Raw genomic sequence first — 14,963 nt, forward strand, 5'->3', positions numbered from 1 at the left:
CCTCTATTTCCTTTGACTTTCCTCTTCTCCCACTATCATGCTTAGTCCCCACCAGGGTTTCAGCAATTCCTCCTGGTTACATTACCCTTGATCATAGCCTACCAGGCCTCCCACACCCTCCTCACCATGGATTTGGATCACTTGTTGTTCCCTTGTCCCTGGGTTTGTTAACAACACTACCGTTTCCCCCACCTCCCTGAATTTATTAATTTTTAAAAACCATGTTTTCAGGCCTTTTGTGTGTTTGCATTAATTAGGGAATCTCCAGAAGAAACATAAAGAGGTACACCTTACTTGATGAGCAAGCCGATACACTATTACATATGTAAAAAGTGCAGTTGCATTTTACAGTATTCAGAAAGGAGGAGGACTGGAATTTGCAAGCCCAGGGGAAGCAGTACAATAAATGATGCTGGACTTTGGGAATTGCTGTCAATGACATGAAACAACATGTATGAATTATTGAACGGAAAATGGATTTGCTCTGTAAACCTTCACCCAATTCACAATAGAAAGCTTTTATTTATTTTAAAAAGGCAAGCCCAAGTATAAAAGAAATGTACATGATAGCTATCAGATCAGTCTCATTTCACCCTCAAGAAACCTCAAAAAACACCATCACCCCACTTTTCCTTCTTATTTTTGAATTGCTTTTCTTGGTCAAAGTGTAAATTAATATTATAAGATCCTTCCTAATTTAAAGAAAGCATTAAAAAATTTTGGTACGAATTGGGAATTAATACAGATATCATTTCTTAGTTCAATAATGTCAAGCAGTCTGTATTGTACACTCACTGCCACACACAGTTTCCAAACACTCTTTTTCTCCCTGGACTCCCCGACACGTGTCCGTCACAGAATGGGCTGTCATTTACGGATGCTGCTGTTCCTCAGCACCAGAGCTGCCTTGAGTTGAGTGCAGATCTCTAGCATCGCGCTCCTCCTCTCATTGCCATTGAGTTGATTCCGATGAACAGCGACCTATAGGACAGCGGAGAGCTGCCCCGGTGGATTTCTGAGACTGTGACTCTTTGGTGGAGTTGAAAGCCTTATCTTTCTCCCACGCTGGTGGTTTCAAACTGCAGACCTTCTGGTTGGCAGTCCAACATGTAACCACTTCTATTCACCCAGACTCCCTGCCTGGCATCACTAGAGGGCGGTAAACACAAATAGATGTATTGACTTTACTTGAATTAAGGTTATTTTCAAAATCAGAGAAAGTTATACCTGTTAGAGTGTAAAAATATATATATATTTATGATTTAAATGATAGATTAGAAGTGAATTCAAGATTATGATCACCCTGTAAGGATATTTTTTAAGCATTTAAAAATGCCAGAATAAGTATCTTTAAAGCACAGGTCTGCTAAGGTTATCAGAGTTTTCACCTTTCCTCAAACGCCTGGGTGGTGCCAGCATTTGACAGACTGTTGCTAACCCACAGTTAGTTTGAACCCATTGGCAGTTCTAAGGAAGAAAGCCCCAGCAAACTACTTCAGAAAAGGTTTCAGTCTAGAGAGCCCAGGCTACAGTTCCCTGGAGCACAGGGCAGCTAATAACAGCAACAACTCGCCCTCAGAAAGCAAGGAGAATTTAGCAGTTGGATATGAGTTTGTGAAGCTTAGCAACATTTGAATATTTTTTCAGAGCCTACTTGGTGCCAACCTGCTTGTCAATTAGCAACTCCCAGAACTTTGGTCTTAAGTAGAAAGACGTAAAATGAAATAGATCCAGTTGTTAGGGGTCATCGAGCTGCTTCCAACCCAGTGACCCTTTAGGGCACTTTAGGGCACAGTAGGACTGGCCCTGTTCCAAAACTGCAACTCATTATGAGAGTAGAAAGCCTCATCTTTCTTCTGAGGAGCAGCTGGTGGTTTCGAAGTGCTGACCTTGTGGTTAGCAGCCCAGTGCATCACCCCAATACAATATGAACTTATTGTGTACAGACATTAGACTACATACAGAATAATGCCAGGAATATTTTTTTGAATCTACTTTTTGGCAATTTAGCAGTTGGAGAGTAGTACAAATAAAGCCTTGTGGTAGGGTGGTCCAGTGAGCGTGCTGGACTATTGGCCTTGTCTAAAGGGGATATTGTAATACCTATGTTAGTGGTCCTTGAAAAGATTAGCAGTGAAGAATATAAAGCTCTTAGTGCATCTAAATAAAAACCCAAACCCAGTCCCAGCACATCAGTGAGCCTGTAGGACAGAGTTTAAATGACTTGGTATGACACATAATAACCTCCCTCCCTCTTCATGTTGAGTATTGTCTGCAAATTCTGTGTGGCCATTGCAGTGGATTATTGAACCCAGCCTGGCAGTAGCGTGCCAAGGGAGGAATAGAAACCGACCCCTGGCTCAGGGCAGTAGGTAAGCCAGAGGAGGTCTGATAAACCCTCCTTGCCATTTTGGCACAAGGTATGCCTCTACTCTTGTTTTGTCCCAACCCTCAGGATAGTGCCTGGCTGATGTTGTTGTTACTGGGTGCCACGGAGCTGATTCAGCTCGTAGCTGCCCGAGGTGGTAATCTTATAGGTGCAATTTGCCAAGTCCTTCTCCTACAGAGCCACTTGTAGTTAACTGAGCTCTTTAGCGATTGCACTGCCTTGCACTGCCTTGCCTGCTGCAGCGCAGGCAAACCCACTGCCGTCAGATCACCCCCTCAGTTCCAACTCCCAGCCACCCTGTGTCGGGCTTCCGAGAGCATCGATCTTTATGGGAGCACACCGCCTCATCTTTCTCCCAAGTCTTTATTGCCAAGATCCACTTTTGTTCCTTTCTTAACTTGGTGCAGTCCTAAGTCCGTTCTCTTCGGATCAAAGTATATCCTGAAAGATGTGCACAAAACCGTGCGATCGCTGACCATTGACCCTCCCCTTCATGAGCTTTCAGATGCTCTTTCTGTTTTTTCCCATCAGATTTATAATCAATCACCCCACTCCCGCCCCAGAGCCTTAGCATCTGGAGCTCAGACACAGATAACAATAGAAACAAAAGGCACTCAGAGCAGTGTAGCCACAACCGATGAGACCAAGTGCCATGAGAGAGGGCGGTGCAGAATTGGGCTTCATAGCCATGCTGTGCTTTCCAGGTTGGACAGGGAAAGAGATTGGGGTGTATCTGTGTCACCAGGGAAGCCACTTCATTGAGTTAGAAAAAAGAAGGCATGAAATTGTCTGGTTGCCATTGCAGAGCAGGGTTTGTTTAGCAGGCAGAGCAGCAAGACTAGAGAGAAGAGATAATTAAAATGCATAGCAGTGGCTCCGGAATGATCAGCCATCCTTGTCTAAAATTCAGCTACAAGATTTTCCCCAGCTTTTCGTGGCCCTCATTCATCACGAGGAAGAGGGGAATCCCATTCATATTTCCATGTGACAGCTTTGCAGCTGTAGGAATACCATTATTAAATGGCTTTTTGCCCATCCTTCTCCCACCGAACCCCCCCACCCTAGGTTATCCTCCCCCTTAGCAACCAATCGAAAGGCAGCCTGGGCTGAAGCCACACCCCTGCCCTTCCTGGCGGAGGGATGGCATGCTATTGGTGCATATAGTTGAGATTCTTTGGGAGGCGTTTCTTGTCACTGTACGGCTTTCCTGCAATTCCTTATTTGGTAGCTTTTGACAGAACTAGTCTTTCTTGCAGCCAACCATCTTGACATACATTATTCATAAGCCCTGCTGCTCCGGGAGAGGAAGATGCAGACCCTTAGATTTTTAGATATTTCTTTATCCCATGAACTCTCTTTATTCCGACTAGTTGTTCAATCTGGTTCCCTTCTGGAGTTCTGCAAATGGCATGCATTCCATGGGAAGACTGCTGGACGGTATCTAATGCGAGGATTCCATATATACACCTAATTACCAAAAACCTTGCAAGTCCCTCACGCACCGTGGCTTGTGGAGATTGTTAAAGTATCGAGGTTTTGAAGATAGACGTATTTTAGAGCTTATTATCTCTCTCTATATCAATCCATCCAACATGCCTGAAGTAAACTATTTACTGTCAGTGTCTTGGGGCTACATAAAGGTAAGATTTCTTTTAGCTTTCAAAACTCATGATTAATAGATTACGCAACTGATAGTGCCGATGCTTTCTACCAAAGGCTTATGCTTTAAAGCCATTTTATTTCTTCCCCTTAGGCACAAATTAGGAAAGGAAGAATGTGATTTTAGTGGTCAAGATGAGGAAGATTACATAAGTTGTTGGATGTAACTTGCATGTTTAAAAAGCTTTTTTTTTTCCAGTAGGCAGTCAATAGTTGTTGTTTGTTTTTGTTTTTTTCATTTGTCATGAGTTATTTCAGCTATCATTTTAAATCTTAAGGTAATTAAATAGCTTCATTGGAAAATAAATTCTTTGGCTAAATGACATGTTGCCTTATGGGTCCTAGGTAGTATGTAGCATTCAAAATAATACAGAATTTGTGTCTCTTGGGGAAAAACCTATACTAATTTAACTAGATAAATGAATATATCTTTTCTACTTTTGGATATCAATCTTTAGATAATGATATTGGCTGACTATTTGAACGTCACATTACTGCAATGAAAACCTGTCTATGAAAATGGGAAGAAATAATGAGTTTGTATGATAACATTTGCTTTTGTTAATCTCAGACAACAAAGGACTATACTAACTTCAGTAGGATTATAATTTTTCCTGGGCAAGCTTTTTGCAAGCCCCACAGTGGTACCTGGCGAGCTTACCTCCATAAGAGAATCAAGAGCTAGAAAGACCTCATTCTGTCCCAAAGGAAGCATTCTTTCAGAAATGAAAGTTTATGCCTACTTACCCCAATCCTACTTAAGCCAGTTTTTTAAGATTCATTGTCCATTATTTTAATGGCCCTGAGATTGGAATTTTTTGGTTTTGTTTCATTTTTTGCTCTCCTTCCTCTTTTGCTGTGAGCTTGACTTGAATTCTAAGATCTGTTATTTCAGGTGTAGCCGCCCAGTTAGTCTTGCCCCTCACGCGCAGTTCAAGATGGGCTAGATCTTGTAAGTTGTTTTGGAAATAGGTAACTTTTTTTACTTGAATATTACTAACCACTTCCTGGCTTAGAATAATATTTAAGAAATTTAGAGAAGTAATAGAGCCCATAAGAGACCCTGTAACCTCCTTCCAGAATTCAACGCTTAGCTGTTACTCAGCTCATATTTTAGAAAGGCTTCACATGTGTATTATAATTCTGAATGATACTTCAAGTAACCTAAATGCAGAATTTTACTGCTTAGAAGCATGTTGTGGGGAATGTTTTCTAGACAGCTTTGCTTGATTTTTAATACTGTACCTTGATCTATTTGGTTTTACATGGGGCTTTGAACAATGGTATTTTTATATGGTAAAGCCAGTGTTTATTTTAAATAGCTGATAATCTGCTTCATGCATAGTGTATTATAGTGCAGCACATTCACATTTTTTTTAAGCAAAATATTAGGAAGCGGTAAGCATTCTCCCAGTGTTTGCTGTGCCTCACCTTCTTAATCATACCCAAAGGAGACGTGTAATATTCCCAGTAGCAGGCTGGGGCATGAATGCAAACATACAGGGGATTACATTTAAGAATATTTTAATTGTCTTGTCTTGTTTGTTTTGGTCTCTTAATCCTAAATGCATGATAAAACTTGGCTTTTTAAATTTAATGTAAAAAGAAAAATACAGTGTCCAAGCACACCTGCATCTTCATTTTCCTAATGATACAAACGTGCCGGTGCAAACGAGAACAAAGGGTTTGAAAGCATTTGCTCAGAAATCCCCGTCCCCCCTTGTTGCAACCATGTTTCTATATATTGTTCTCAGATTATTTTGATGAAAAGAAAAATGTATCACTGGCAAACATGTAGAAGCCCCTCTTTTTAAAGTATGACATCCTCAGCTCAATTTCCTGCCATCTGCAACCAGGTCTTTTGAAAGGCTGTTCTACATTTATGTCTTCTAAATCTGCTGAGCACCCTAACGATCCTGGGAAGACGACATCTTGCTACCTTTTCTAATTGAACCCTATTCCTTGTGGTGATTTTTATGTCGTTATCCTAAATATATTGCTATGGCAAAATGAGGGGGGAAATCCACTTATATATCAGGATGACTGTTGAATGGTATAGTACATTGTTTTCTAGTAGATCCAGCTCAACACACCGAAACTGTTTGTTGGGTGAGCTACTAGTTGAGAAAGCGCAGGTAGTCATTTTTGTGCTTCTTAATTTAGCTTCCCAGGACTAAAAGTTTGATAGCAATCTCAAGGAAGGAAAGCCATTTAAATTGCTTTCAGTAAGTGACCTTACAGTCAGTGTAACTTAATTGACGCTTGGAAAATCATGTCTTCAGGAAATCCTCTGTGTTCTCTCCCCGGAGAAGATCGTGGGTTACAGAAAACATTGGCTTTCTGGCTGTGTGAAAGGAAGTGCTGGCTTCTTTGGAGCACCTTGATAGGGACATCTTTAAAGGATTAAAGATTCCTCTAGCCCCTGTCTTTGTTTCTTAACCAAAGGCAGGAGAGTATCTGAAAAGAGAGGTGTCCGATGTAGTTGTCAGTGGGATGTACAATCTCTCATTCAGCCTACACAACAGTTGGACTCTCTTCATGTCATAGGTTGCCCAAGTGGTCTATAAAGCTGGCTTATTTTGATGAATTCTATAAACAAAACTTCCTGGAAGATGAAACTTCATGCTTTGTAGGCTCTCAGATGAATCCAATAATGGGTGTCGTATATCCGCAAGTAGCATGTACTTTTTCTCTGCTTGAGCATATGACAGCATCCCTTAAACCTGGTCCCTTGTAAGTTAGATGGTGATCTTTTGAAAAAGAAAGTGGCTCCCAGAAAGCTTGCATTGTTGTTTAGCTACATTAGGGAGAAGTACCTGGAGGTCTGTTGGGCCATGTTTTGTCCTGTAGAGCACTAAGGGGCCAGAGGAATGCCTGAAAGCCTTGTCTACCTCGCTTGTTACAGAAAAGGACTTTGGCTTTGACCAGGCAGTTCTTAATGGCAGCATTTAACTCACAGCATGGATGATTTCAGGTACATGAGAGATTAGATGTTGAGTATATGTTTAGCAGATTCTCATTTTTCCAAGGGTGAATTGAATATGTTAAGCCAAAACCTTACTCACCTTTACGTATAATAGTTTCTTCCTTGGGCGGGTGGAGTGGTTTTCTAAATGTGAGCTACCCATAACTTTAGTCCAGGCCTTCACACGTGTGTCTTTTAGTGGTTTAAAAAAACATCACCAGAAAAGGCCCAGACATCACAGAAAGAGTGCTGGTCAAGGAGCTAAAACAATGAAAGAGTACAAATAATTGGGAGCACTTAATATGTGTTGGGCAAACACAAGACACGTTGTATTAGCATGGATACTTAGTTCATAGCCTCTCATCGTCCCAAGAAAATAAACTTCCGTAAAAGATGTGCAGACGGATTTTAAAACATGATTGTGGATGTCTTCATGCACATATGCTTAAATGGCTGGCCCCAGGTTTTCTCCCCCTCTGTGGGTTATAGTGAGTAATGGTAAGTTAGCAGAAACTGTAATTCATCTTTTTTTGTATGCTACACAATACCAATTTAAAAAACATGAGGAAAGGAGAAGAGAAGGAAATACAGCTAATAAAGTTGTCAGTTAACATTGGATTATGGGCGTACGGGATTTATGCCTCATTTTTGTGTGTGTTTGTTTTTCCTATAGGGGTTAGTGAATGTTCAAGTTTTTATAACGTATCAACCAAGAAAATGAACTTTGTGTTCCTGTAGGCCTGAGATTAAACACCCTAAACCAAAACCAAACCGAGCCCACTGCCGTTGAATCAATTCAGACTCATAGTGACCCTACAGGACAAGGAAACTGCTCCATACACTTTCCAAGGCTACATCTTTATAAGAGCAGAACTTTCTCTTTCTCCTGCAGGCGGCTAGTGGGTTTGAACTGCGTACTGTGCTGTTAACAGCCCAATGTTGAACACGGTGGCCCAACCGGGGCTCCTTACTCCCATTGTCACTGAGTCAGTTCCAACACATAGCAGCCCTATGTAGGATTTCCGAGGCTGCAAATCTGTACAGAAATAAGCCTCATCTTCCTCCTTCACAATCGGAGTGACTGGTGGGTTTGAAATGTGGATCTCGCTCTCAGCAGCCCAATGCTAACCCCTCACACCACCACGATTCCTTTAGAATCCGTCAGTTAACAAGCAGAAGAATGTATGTTGGTCCTGGGAAGGTCTTCAGCTTTGAAGGCATGAGATGCTAGTGTTCATTTCTTGAAGTCCCCAGTGGGTCACCTGAAGTGTTGTCATGGGTCTCCCACAGTGTTCTGTGGTGATAGTTCAATTCTTAATCGGAATCTAGATGGGCCATGAGGTTGACTTTAGTGATCCGTCAGGTGTCACTGGTTAGGCCCCCCTGGGATTCACTCTGCAGAGATACAAGATTGTCTTTTGGTGCTAAATAAACCAATTAAATAGTTAGAACCCCGTTTCAAACATTAGTGAACAATAAACAGACTACACCCCAACAGGGTGAAATTAAGAATCAATGAGGGAATTCAAATGTTGATGAAGCTTACTGTATCAATTTTAAAAGACCACTCATTGCGTATTAATTAGGGCAGAGTGTTTTTGACGGCTTTTTGAGGAACTGTCTAGTAGCAGTTACTGTATGCATTGAGAAAATATTAAGGGAAGTCCTAAGGTATATTAAAAGGTCCAGTAGCCTTTTTAAAAAATCAAAGGAAGACACCCTAACAAGAAGCGTATCTGGGGAGACCCAAGACCTACTGAATACTGTGATTTGGGAACGCCAAGTAGAGGTTGGAGGTTCAGTCCTGTGTTGCCTTGTGATTAAATAGGAGCCATTTAAATAGACATCAGTCAGCAGAATGAACTGTGAACTGATGGGGTGTTGGAAGTTGACCTGTTATGTGACTTGGGGAAGTGGATTGGGAAGTTCGATGGTCATACAAAAAACAGTCCATCTTTAAAAAGCTAAAAAAAAAAAAAACCTTCCACTCTATTCAAAAAGGAAACATTAGAAATGAAACATACATGGTGCCTTTCCACACACTTATTTCTCCAGAGTTCTAGAAGAATACTCAGATCATATGTACTCTGTTTTACATTGGCGTGAAAGACTACATTTTACCCTTTTACCAGTTCCCAAAGTTCACATGTACTAATGCAAAATGACTTGGTACAAACAGACCATGTTCTGTATGGCAGCACTTGTGTGTCCCTGGAAGTTAGCTTCTTTGTGTTCCTTCTTTGAATTCTAGCAGTGCATCTTAATTTCGTGTCCCCCCATTCACCTTCATGAAATGGTTTTGGGTGTCTAAATGTGTCATTCAGTATGGAGGTCACTAGACAAATGTGTCGCTACTCCAATGTGATCGAATTAAAGTAGTTTTCATTTAGGGTAGCCATGTTTTAAGGCATCTACTAGCCACCTGGGGCTAGGAGGTAGCACGCAGGTCAGGGTAGGTTCTAAACCTTTCCCATCATCGCTGAAAGCTCTGTTGGATGATGCTGGCCTAAACTCGATATGAGGGTCATGTTTACATGTCTTGTGTTTATTTTTCTAGGTCTGAGAGTATGTTTATGTAATGTCATTTAAATTTTTCTTTTTCCCTTTCCAGTTCAAAAGGATGCTTAATCGGGAGCTCACCCATCTCTCTGAAATGAGTCGATCTGGAAATCAAGTCTCCGAGTACATATCAAACACATTCTTAGGTGAGAATAATGGGCGATTTGAACTGTTTCTTTTAAGTTTGTTTTCGGAGGGGTTGTCAGCACTGACTTACTTTGAAACCAAGCAAGCTTTAGCAATTGCATTTGGTTTTCACCTGTCTTACCACTAATTTGATCCTCTAAGCCTTAGAAGCTAAGATAACATTTTAAAAATTCTTTCACATCTGTTCAACTTCAGGGACTCTATGAATTAGGTTCTATGTTACCAGGGCTCTCAAAGTAGTAGCCTCGTTAAAAATATATCTTACACCAAGATCTCTGCCTGGAGTCAGTAAAATGCTTGTTAAATGGCAAATCTTCCTTACTGGCCAACCTAATTGACTGTCGTGGACACCAAGCCCATTAATGAGCCAGTGAGGCTCACAGACCACACCGTTGTTGACCAAAAAATGTGATTACAGCTGAAAGTGTGGTGTTGTAGAACCTCCCTCCTCGTCTACTGGAATAACATAGAATGAACAAAATCAGGAACTTGAACGGATCCTGGACTCCATTCACTTTCAAGTACAACCGCTGTACTATCTAATTAACACACGCACTAAGCAGACTTCTGTTAATCCATACCTCCATGCACAAAGATCAGCTGGCTGTGTGGAATTAGTGGCATCTTATGTCTTCTTAGAAAATCACAATCTGTGCACATGCATAGCAGTTAATATCAGAAATCCCCTGTCCCATAAAAAACTTGAAACATCGTACACCTGATCTCAGTATAGCACAGGACATTCAAGAGTAGTAGAAATGATTTAAGTCATCCCCAAATGCTGCTGCGACCACAGGGTAACCCACTTTGATAAGCTTTTAGACTTCCATATTGTTGTTTTTAGGACTTGGGGTGTGCCGACGCCACCATTTTGAAATTAACAATTATAACTGGGGTCCTTCCTTGCAAGGGTAATTTTCAAGCCTCTAAATAGATTTCAAATAGGAATACAGTTGATGACCAGTGGCAACAGTGTGATTTGCTTTTACGTAGCTATCATGAAAAGTCTCATTAACAATGAAATTATCAGGGCATCTGTTGTATCAATAAAGTGACCACTGATTGTCGCGCTTGCTGTCCGAGACTCTGCAACCAGATGTATTGGCAGCAGTCATGCTCAGCGCCGCCAAGTGAAGTGTGTATCAAACTGTGAAGACCCAGCTTTTCTCCAATGGGCTTGCCTTGGAACCATTTCATAGCATACACTGTGATCACTGGGACCGTGCCCCTTGTGTCTGTTGGGACTTCAAAAAACAGGAGTCGATAATTAATGTATAAAATTCCTCAATTTCTTAAGATAAACAACATGAGGTGGAAATTCCTTCTCCAACTCAAAAGGAAAAAGAGAAAAAGAAAAGGCCGATGTCTCAGATCAGTGGAGTCAAGAAGTTGATGCACAGCTCCAGTTTGACTAACTCCAGTATCCCAAGGTTTGGAGTGAAAACCGAACAAGAAGACGTCCTGGCCAAGGTACCGTGACGTCAGGGACCTTGTGGGAATGAAGGAGTGTGGAGTCGTTCTTGCACACATATAGAGCAGAGACATACGTGGGTGTGTCTGGTGTCTTTGGACGTACTCTGCACAGCTCTCTCTGAATTATTTGTGCTTCATTAACATGTGGACTAGGCAGGTGGATGGTATGTTCTTTGCTTTTGACCTCTCCATTTTAGTCTTTGAACTTAGAGAGTTAGAAGTCAGCTCAAGATAGATAGAAAATGAAAAAGAAAGGAGGGAAAAAAGAGGACTGCTCTGTATTCTTATCTCTTTTTTTTGAGAATTAAATTAGCTTTAATGAATGAATTTGATCCAGCGAAGAAATGCTGTGACATTAAGATCCAAAGTATGTAAATACTCGCGTTAGCAAAGTCGTAAGGTTAAGAAGTGCTATTCCGTTTTCAGTACATTTAAATGAGCTTGCACAATCTTTGCCTGTATTGATACTGTTTCAGCCACAGCATTTAGTGATGGAAAAAAATGGACATCTTTGTGCTAAATCAGTAATTGTTCAACGATTGGGTTCATTGATTGGCTTATTTTATGGTATCTTTTGGTCATTCCAGGAACTAGAGGATGTGAACAAATGGGGTCTTCATGTTTTCCGAGTAGCAGAGCTGTCTGGGAACCGGCCTCTGACTGTTATCATGCACACCATTTTTCAGGTAAACCCGGTGAAATTCTGACACATTTCTTTTACCTGGGCACTTGATGTCTAGTCTTGGGAGGATGTACATAAAAATAGGTTTCATCTCATTCTTTATGCATCCTCTTAAGCTTATTATTGGCCCTTTTACCTGGGAACAAATAAGGGTACAGAAAGATAGAATGTAAGACACAAATATATCAATTTTGTTTTTCCATTTAAGAAAAAGATGTAGTATGGGAAGATTGAAGCATTTCATTAAAGTGATGGTTGGAAGATAACATTATGACCCTGGCGAGCTCAGATAATAGAATGCTATTAAGTCCCCTGTTAACTAAACCTTAAAGCGTAATTTTCATTTTTATTATTCACCTACTGATATCTTTTCCATGTCCAGTTCTCATTTGAACCGGGCTCTCTTCGTCCCCAGCTAGCATTTGGGATCTCCATGAGAAGTTGAAGCTCTAGTAAACTGGGGATTGGAATGGCAGACTCCAAACCTAGGAGGGGTTGCGTTTCAGACTGTGGGCTCCAGTGGTTGACCAGCAAGACTGGACTGAAGTGACCTCATGATATTTGGAAGATGGGAGCTGTGACACTTGACAGCTCATTCCCAACCCTGTACATTTTGAGTAAAGTCCACTTCAGTTCTATAGTGGAATTTTGTTCTGTCCCTGAACTCGCTTTATCTTCCATTGGTTTCCGTGTTTCTCACTAAGTTTTGTGAAGGAACCATTTTTGTCATCTGTAGGCCATACATACCGGCATGTGATATTTTCATTAATGCTCTATGGGAATTGTTTCACATCTCTCTATGTCTGTGTATATCTGTAAAGATAGGAGTGTTAAGAGGAGTTGTTTTTCTGCAGGAGCGGGATTTGTTGAAAACATTTAAGATTCCAGTAGATACTTTAATTACCTACCTTATGACTCTCGAAGACCATTACCACGCTGATGTGGCCTATCACAACAACATCCATGCTGCCGACGTCGTTCAGTCTACTCATGTGCTACTGTCAACACCTGCTTTGGAGGTAAAGCGATTGTCTACATTTCAGGAATTGCCACTTCTGTTCCCAACTTTTATAGTTGTATATGAAAGTGCATGCAGAGGCTAATTGAGTTCTAGGGGAAACTGTTGCTGTGGGTAACAGATGGGTTTGGCCGATGAAAGTGACCCAGAGCTTAGGGCTTCATCTGTCGTCAGTACTGCGTCTTTGAAGTGCTCTAGTGGACATTGTATATGTACTTCATATATGTACCTTGAAATATCTACTCTGCTAGCTTTTATATTGATAGTTTAAAGGATGACTATTTTATAAAATTTCTCTAAGCAATGCCCCGATTTTTTTTAACGTAGAATTTATTAGAGGGAAGTGCTTCCTTTAATTTTTATCAAATCCTAAGAAGTTACTCCATTAAATCTTTACTAAGCAATTGGATTTGCTTAAATGCTTTGGGAAAGTAGTTTCTCTTGCAAATATCTTTTACGATTAAGGTGGTTTTCATTATTAACTGTTGCTAATACCGTATAGTTGGATCAATAGTCTTGAACTAGAATGGATTCCATCCCACTAGTCCCCAGGAGACAGTTATTAGTGTCTAGAGCTATGTCCCAGCTAGACTGCTGGCATGTAGCGGACACAGACCAGGGGTGCTGCTAAGCATTCTGTAATGCAAAGAACAGCCTCCACAACAAATACTTTTCTGTCCCAAATTTTCAGTGGTACTGAGGTCTCATCCTGGTTTGGATAAAAGGGGGTGGGGGAATCGCTGCTCATGTCCTATGTTTTCAGAAGATTCTTAAAATACCTTAAATATTTTTACAACAAGCTAATTGTTTCTTTAAAGAATTTCAGACTCTCCTTTTATAATAACCTTTAATATACATATAACCAATGGGAAAGGTTTAGTCACGAGATGTAATAACATTAGATAGTAGGTTTTCTTAGAGGGTGGCACTTAAAAAGGCATAGGTGTTCCTTTACCTAAAACCTCTTTCTTATACATCATAATATATTTTGAAGCTTCATTTTATTTTCTTAAAATAATGCCTAAGAATCAGTTCCCATTCAGTATAGGTGTATTCGTTCTATCATAGATTAGTAATTCGTTGTATCATAGACTGGTAATTCATTGTATCATAGATTAGTAATTCGTTGTATCATAGATTGGTATTTTGTTGTATTATAGATTAGTAATGCCACATGTATTGTCTGTCTGCTTTTCCAGGCTGTGTTTACGGATTTGGAGATTCTTGCAGCAATTTTTGCCAGTGCAATACATGATGTAGACCATCCTGGGGTCTCAAATCAGTTTCTGATCAATACAAGTAAGTGCAGCCCCTGTACTTACTTATTTATGCTGAGGAAATTCTTTCTTCGTACATTTTTGAACGACTGAGAGGGATTTTATAAACGTGGATGTTTCTTTCATTCTATATACAGCTATAGTCATTTGAGATGTGTAAATATGTTCTTTAACGATAGTGTATTTTAATGGAATGCAGCCATGGAATTAATTGTGACAGCCCATAAAGCAGATGCTGTTTAGAGGGACTGGGGGAGGAGGAGCACCTGAATTCTAGCACTTCTGTAATACATGAGTGTATTGGTAGAGTAGGGTACTCAACATGAAAGCCTATAGAAAGATTAGAATATTGCCTCTCAAGCTCTAAATGAAACAAAAAGAAGCTTAAGGGAATCAACGTGAACCGTCTCACTTGATAGAGCTTGGCCTTTGATCCTGGTCACAAGCTGTGACTTCTTCCTGTCCTGCCAGGAGCCCAACCCAGGAGTTTCCTTTGTAAATCTCTTAATGAGGCAGCAGGAGCATCTGTTCTCATTTGTTATCTTTCAACCTTGAACTCTTTTTCTTCATCCACCTCCCCCCGCCAGTGACATTTCATCACATAAGATGTCATGAGCACCGACTTTGGAGAAGTCTGGGAGGACAGTTCACCTCATGTCATAGAGTCCAATCTGACTCATAGCGGAGTGGACTGTATGAGCGTGTCAAGCTGCCCCTGTGGGGTTCCAAGGTTATAATTCTACGGGAGTAGAAAGCTTTGTCTTTCTCCCTTGAATCGACTGGTGGTTTCAAAC

General features: G+C 40.7%; 1 protein-coding gene across 4 annotated transcripts in view; it reads left to right on the forward strand.

The window, feature by feature from the left end:
* Positions 1–14,963, forward strand: part of PDE4D (phosphodiesterase 4D) — an 893,429-nt gene that overhangs the window by 864,220 nt on the left and 14,246 nt on the right. For 3 of the 4 annotated variants that reach the window (XM_004703593.3, XM_045285313.1, XM_004703595.2), the window contains 5 exons: positions 9,625–9,718; positions 11,017–11,189; positions 11,780–11,878; positions 12,729–12,893; positions 14,092–14,191. In XM_004703593.3, coding sequence (XP_004703650.1) covers positions 9,625–9,718; positions 11,017–11,189; positions 11,780–11,878; positions 12,729–12,893; positions 14,092–14,191 — 631 coding nt within the window. Of the gene's footprint in view, positions 1–3,768; positions 4,030–9,624; positions 9,719–11,016; positions 11,190–11,779; positions 11,879–12,728; positions 12,894–14,091; positions 14,192–14,963 lie in introns of those variants that run through there. The other variant, XM_004703594.2, reaches the window with a different exon arrangement.

The sequence above is a fragment of the Echinops telfairi genome, unplaced genomic scaffold (assembly GCF_000313985.2).
Source record: "Echinops telfairi isolate 266 unplaced genomic scaffold, ASM31398v2 ScPeMD7_7469;HRSCAF=8507_1, whole genome shotgun sequence".
NCBI lineage: Eukaryota > Metazoa > Chordata > Mammalia > Afrosoricida > Tenrecidae > Echinops > Echinops telfairi.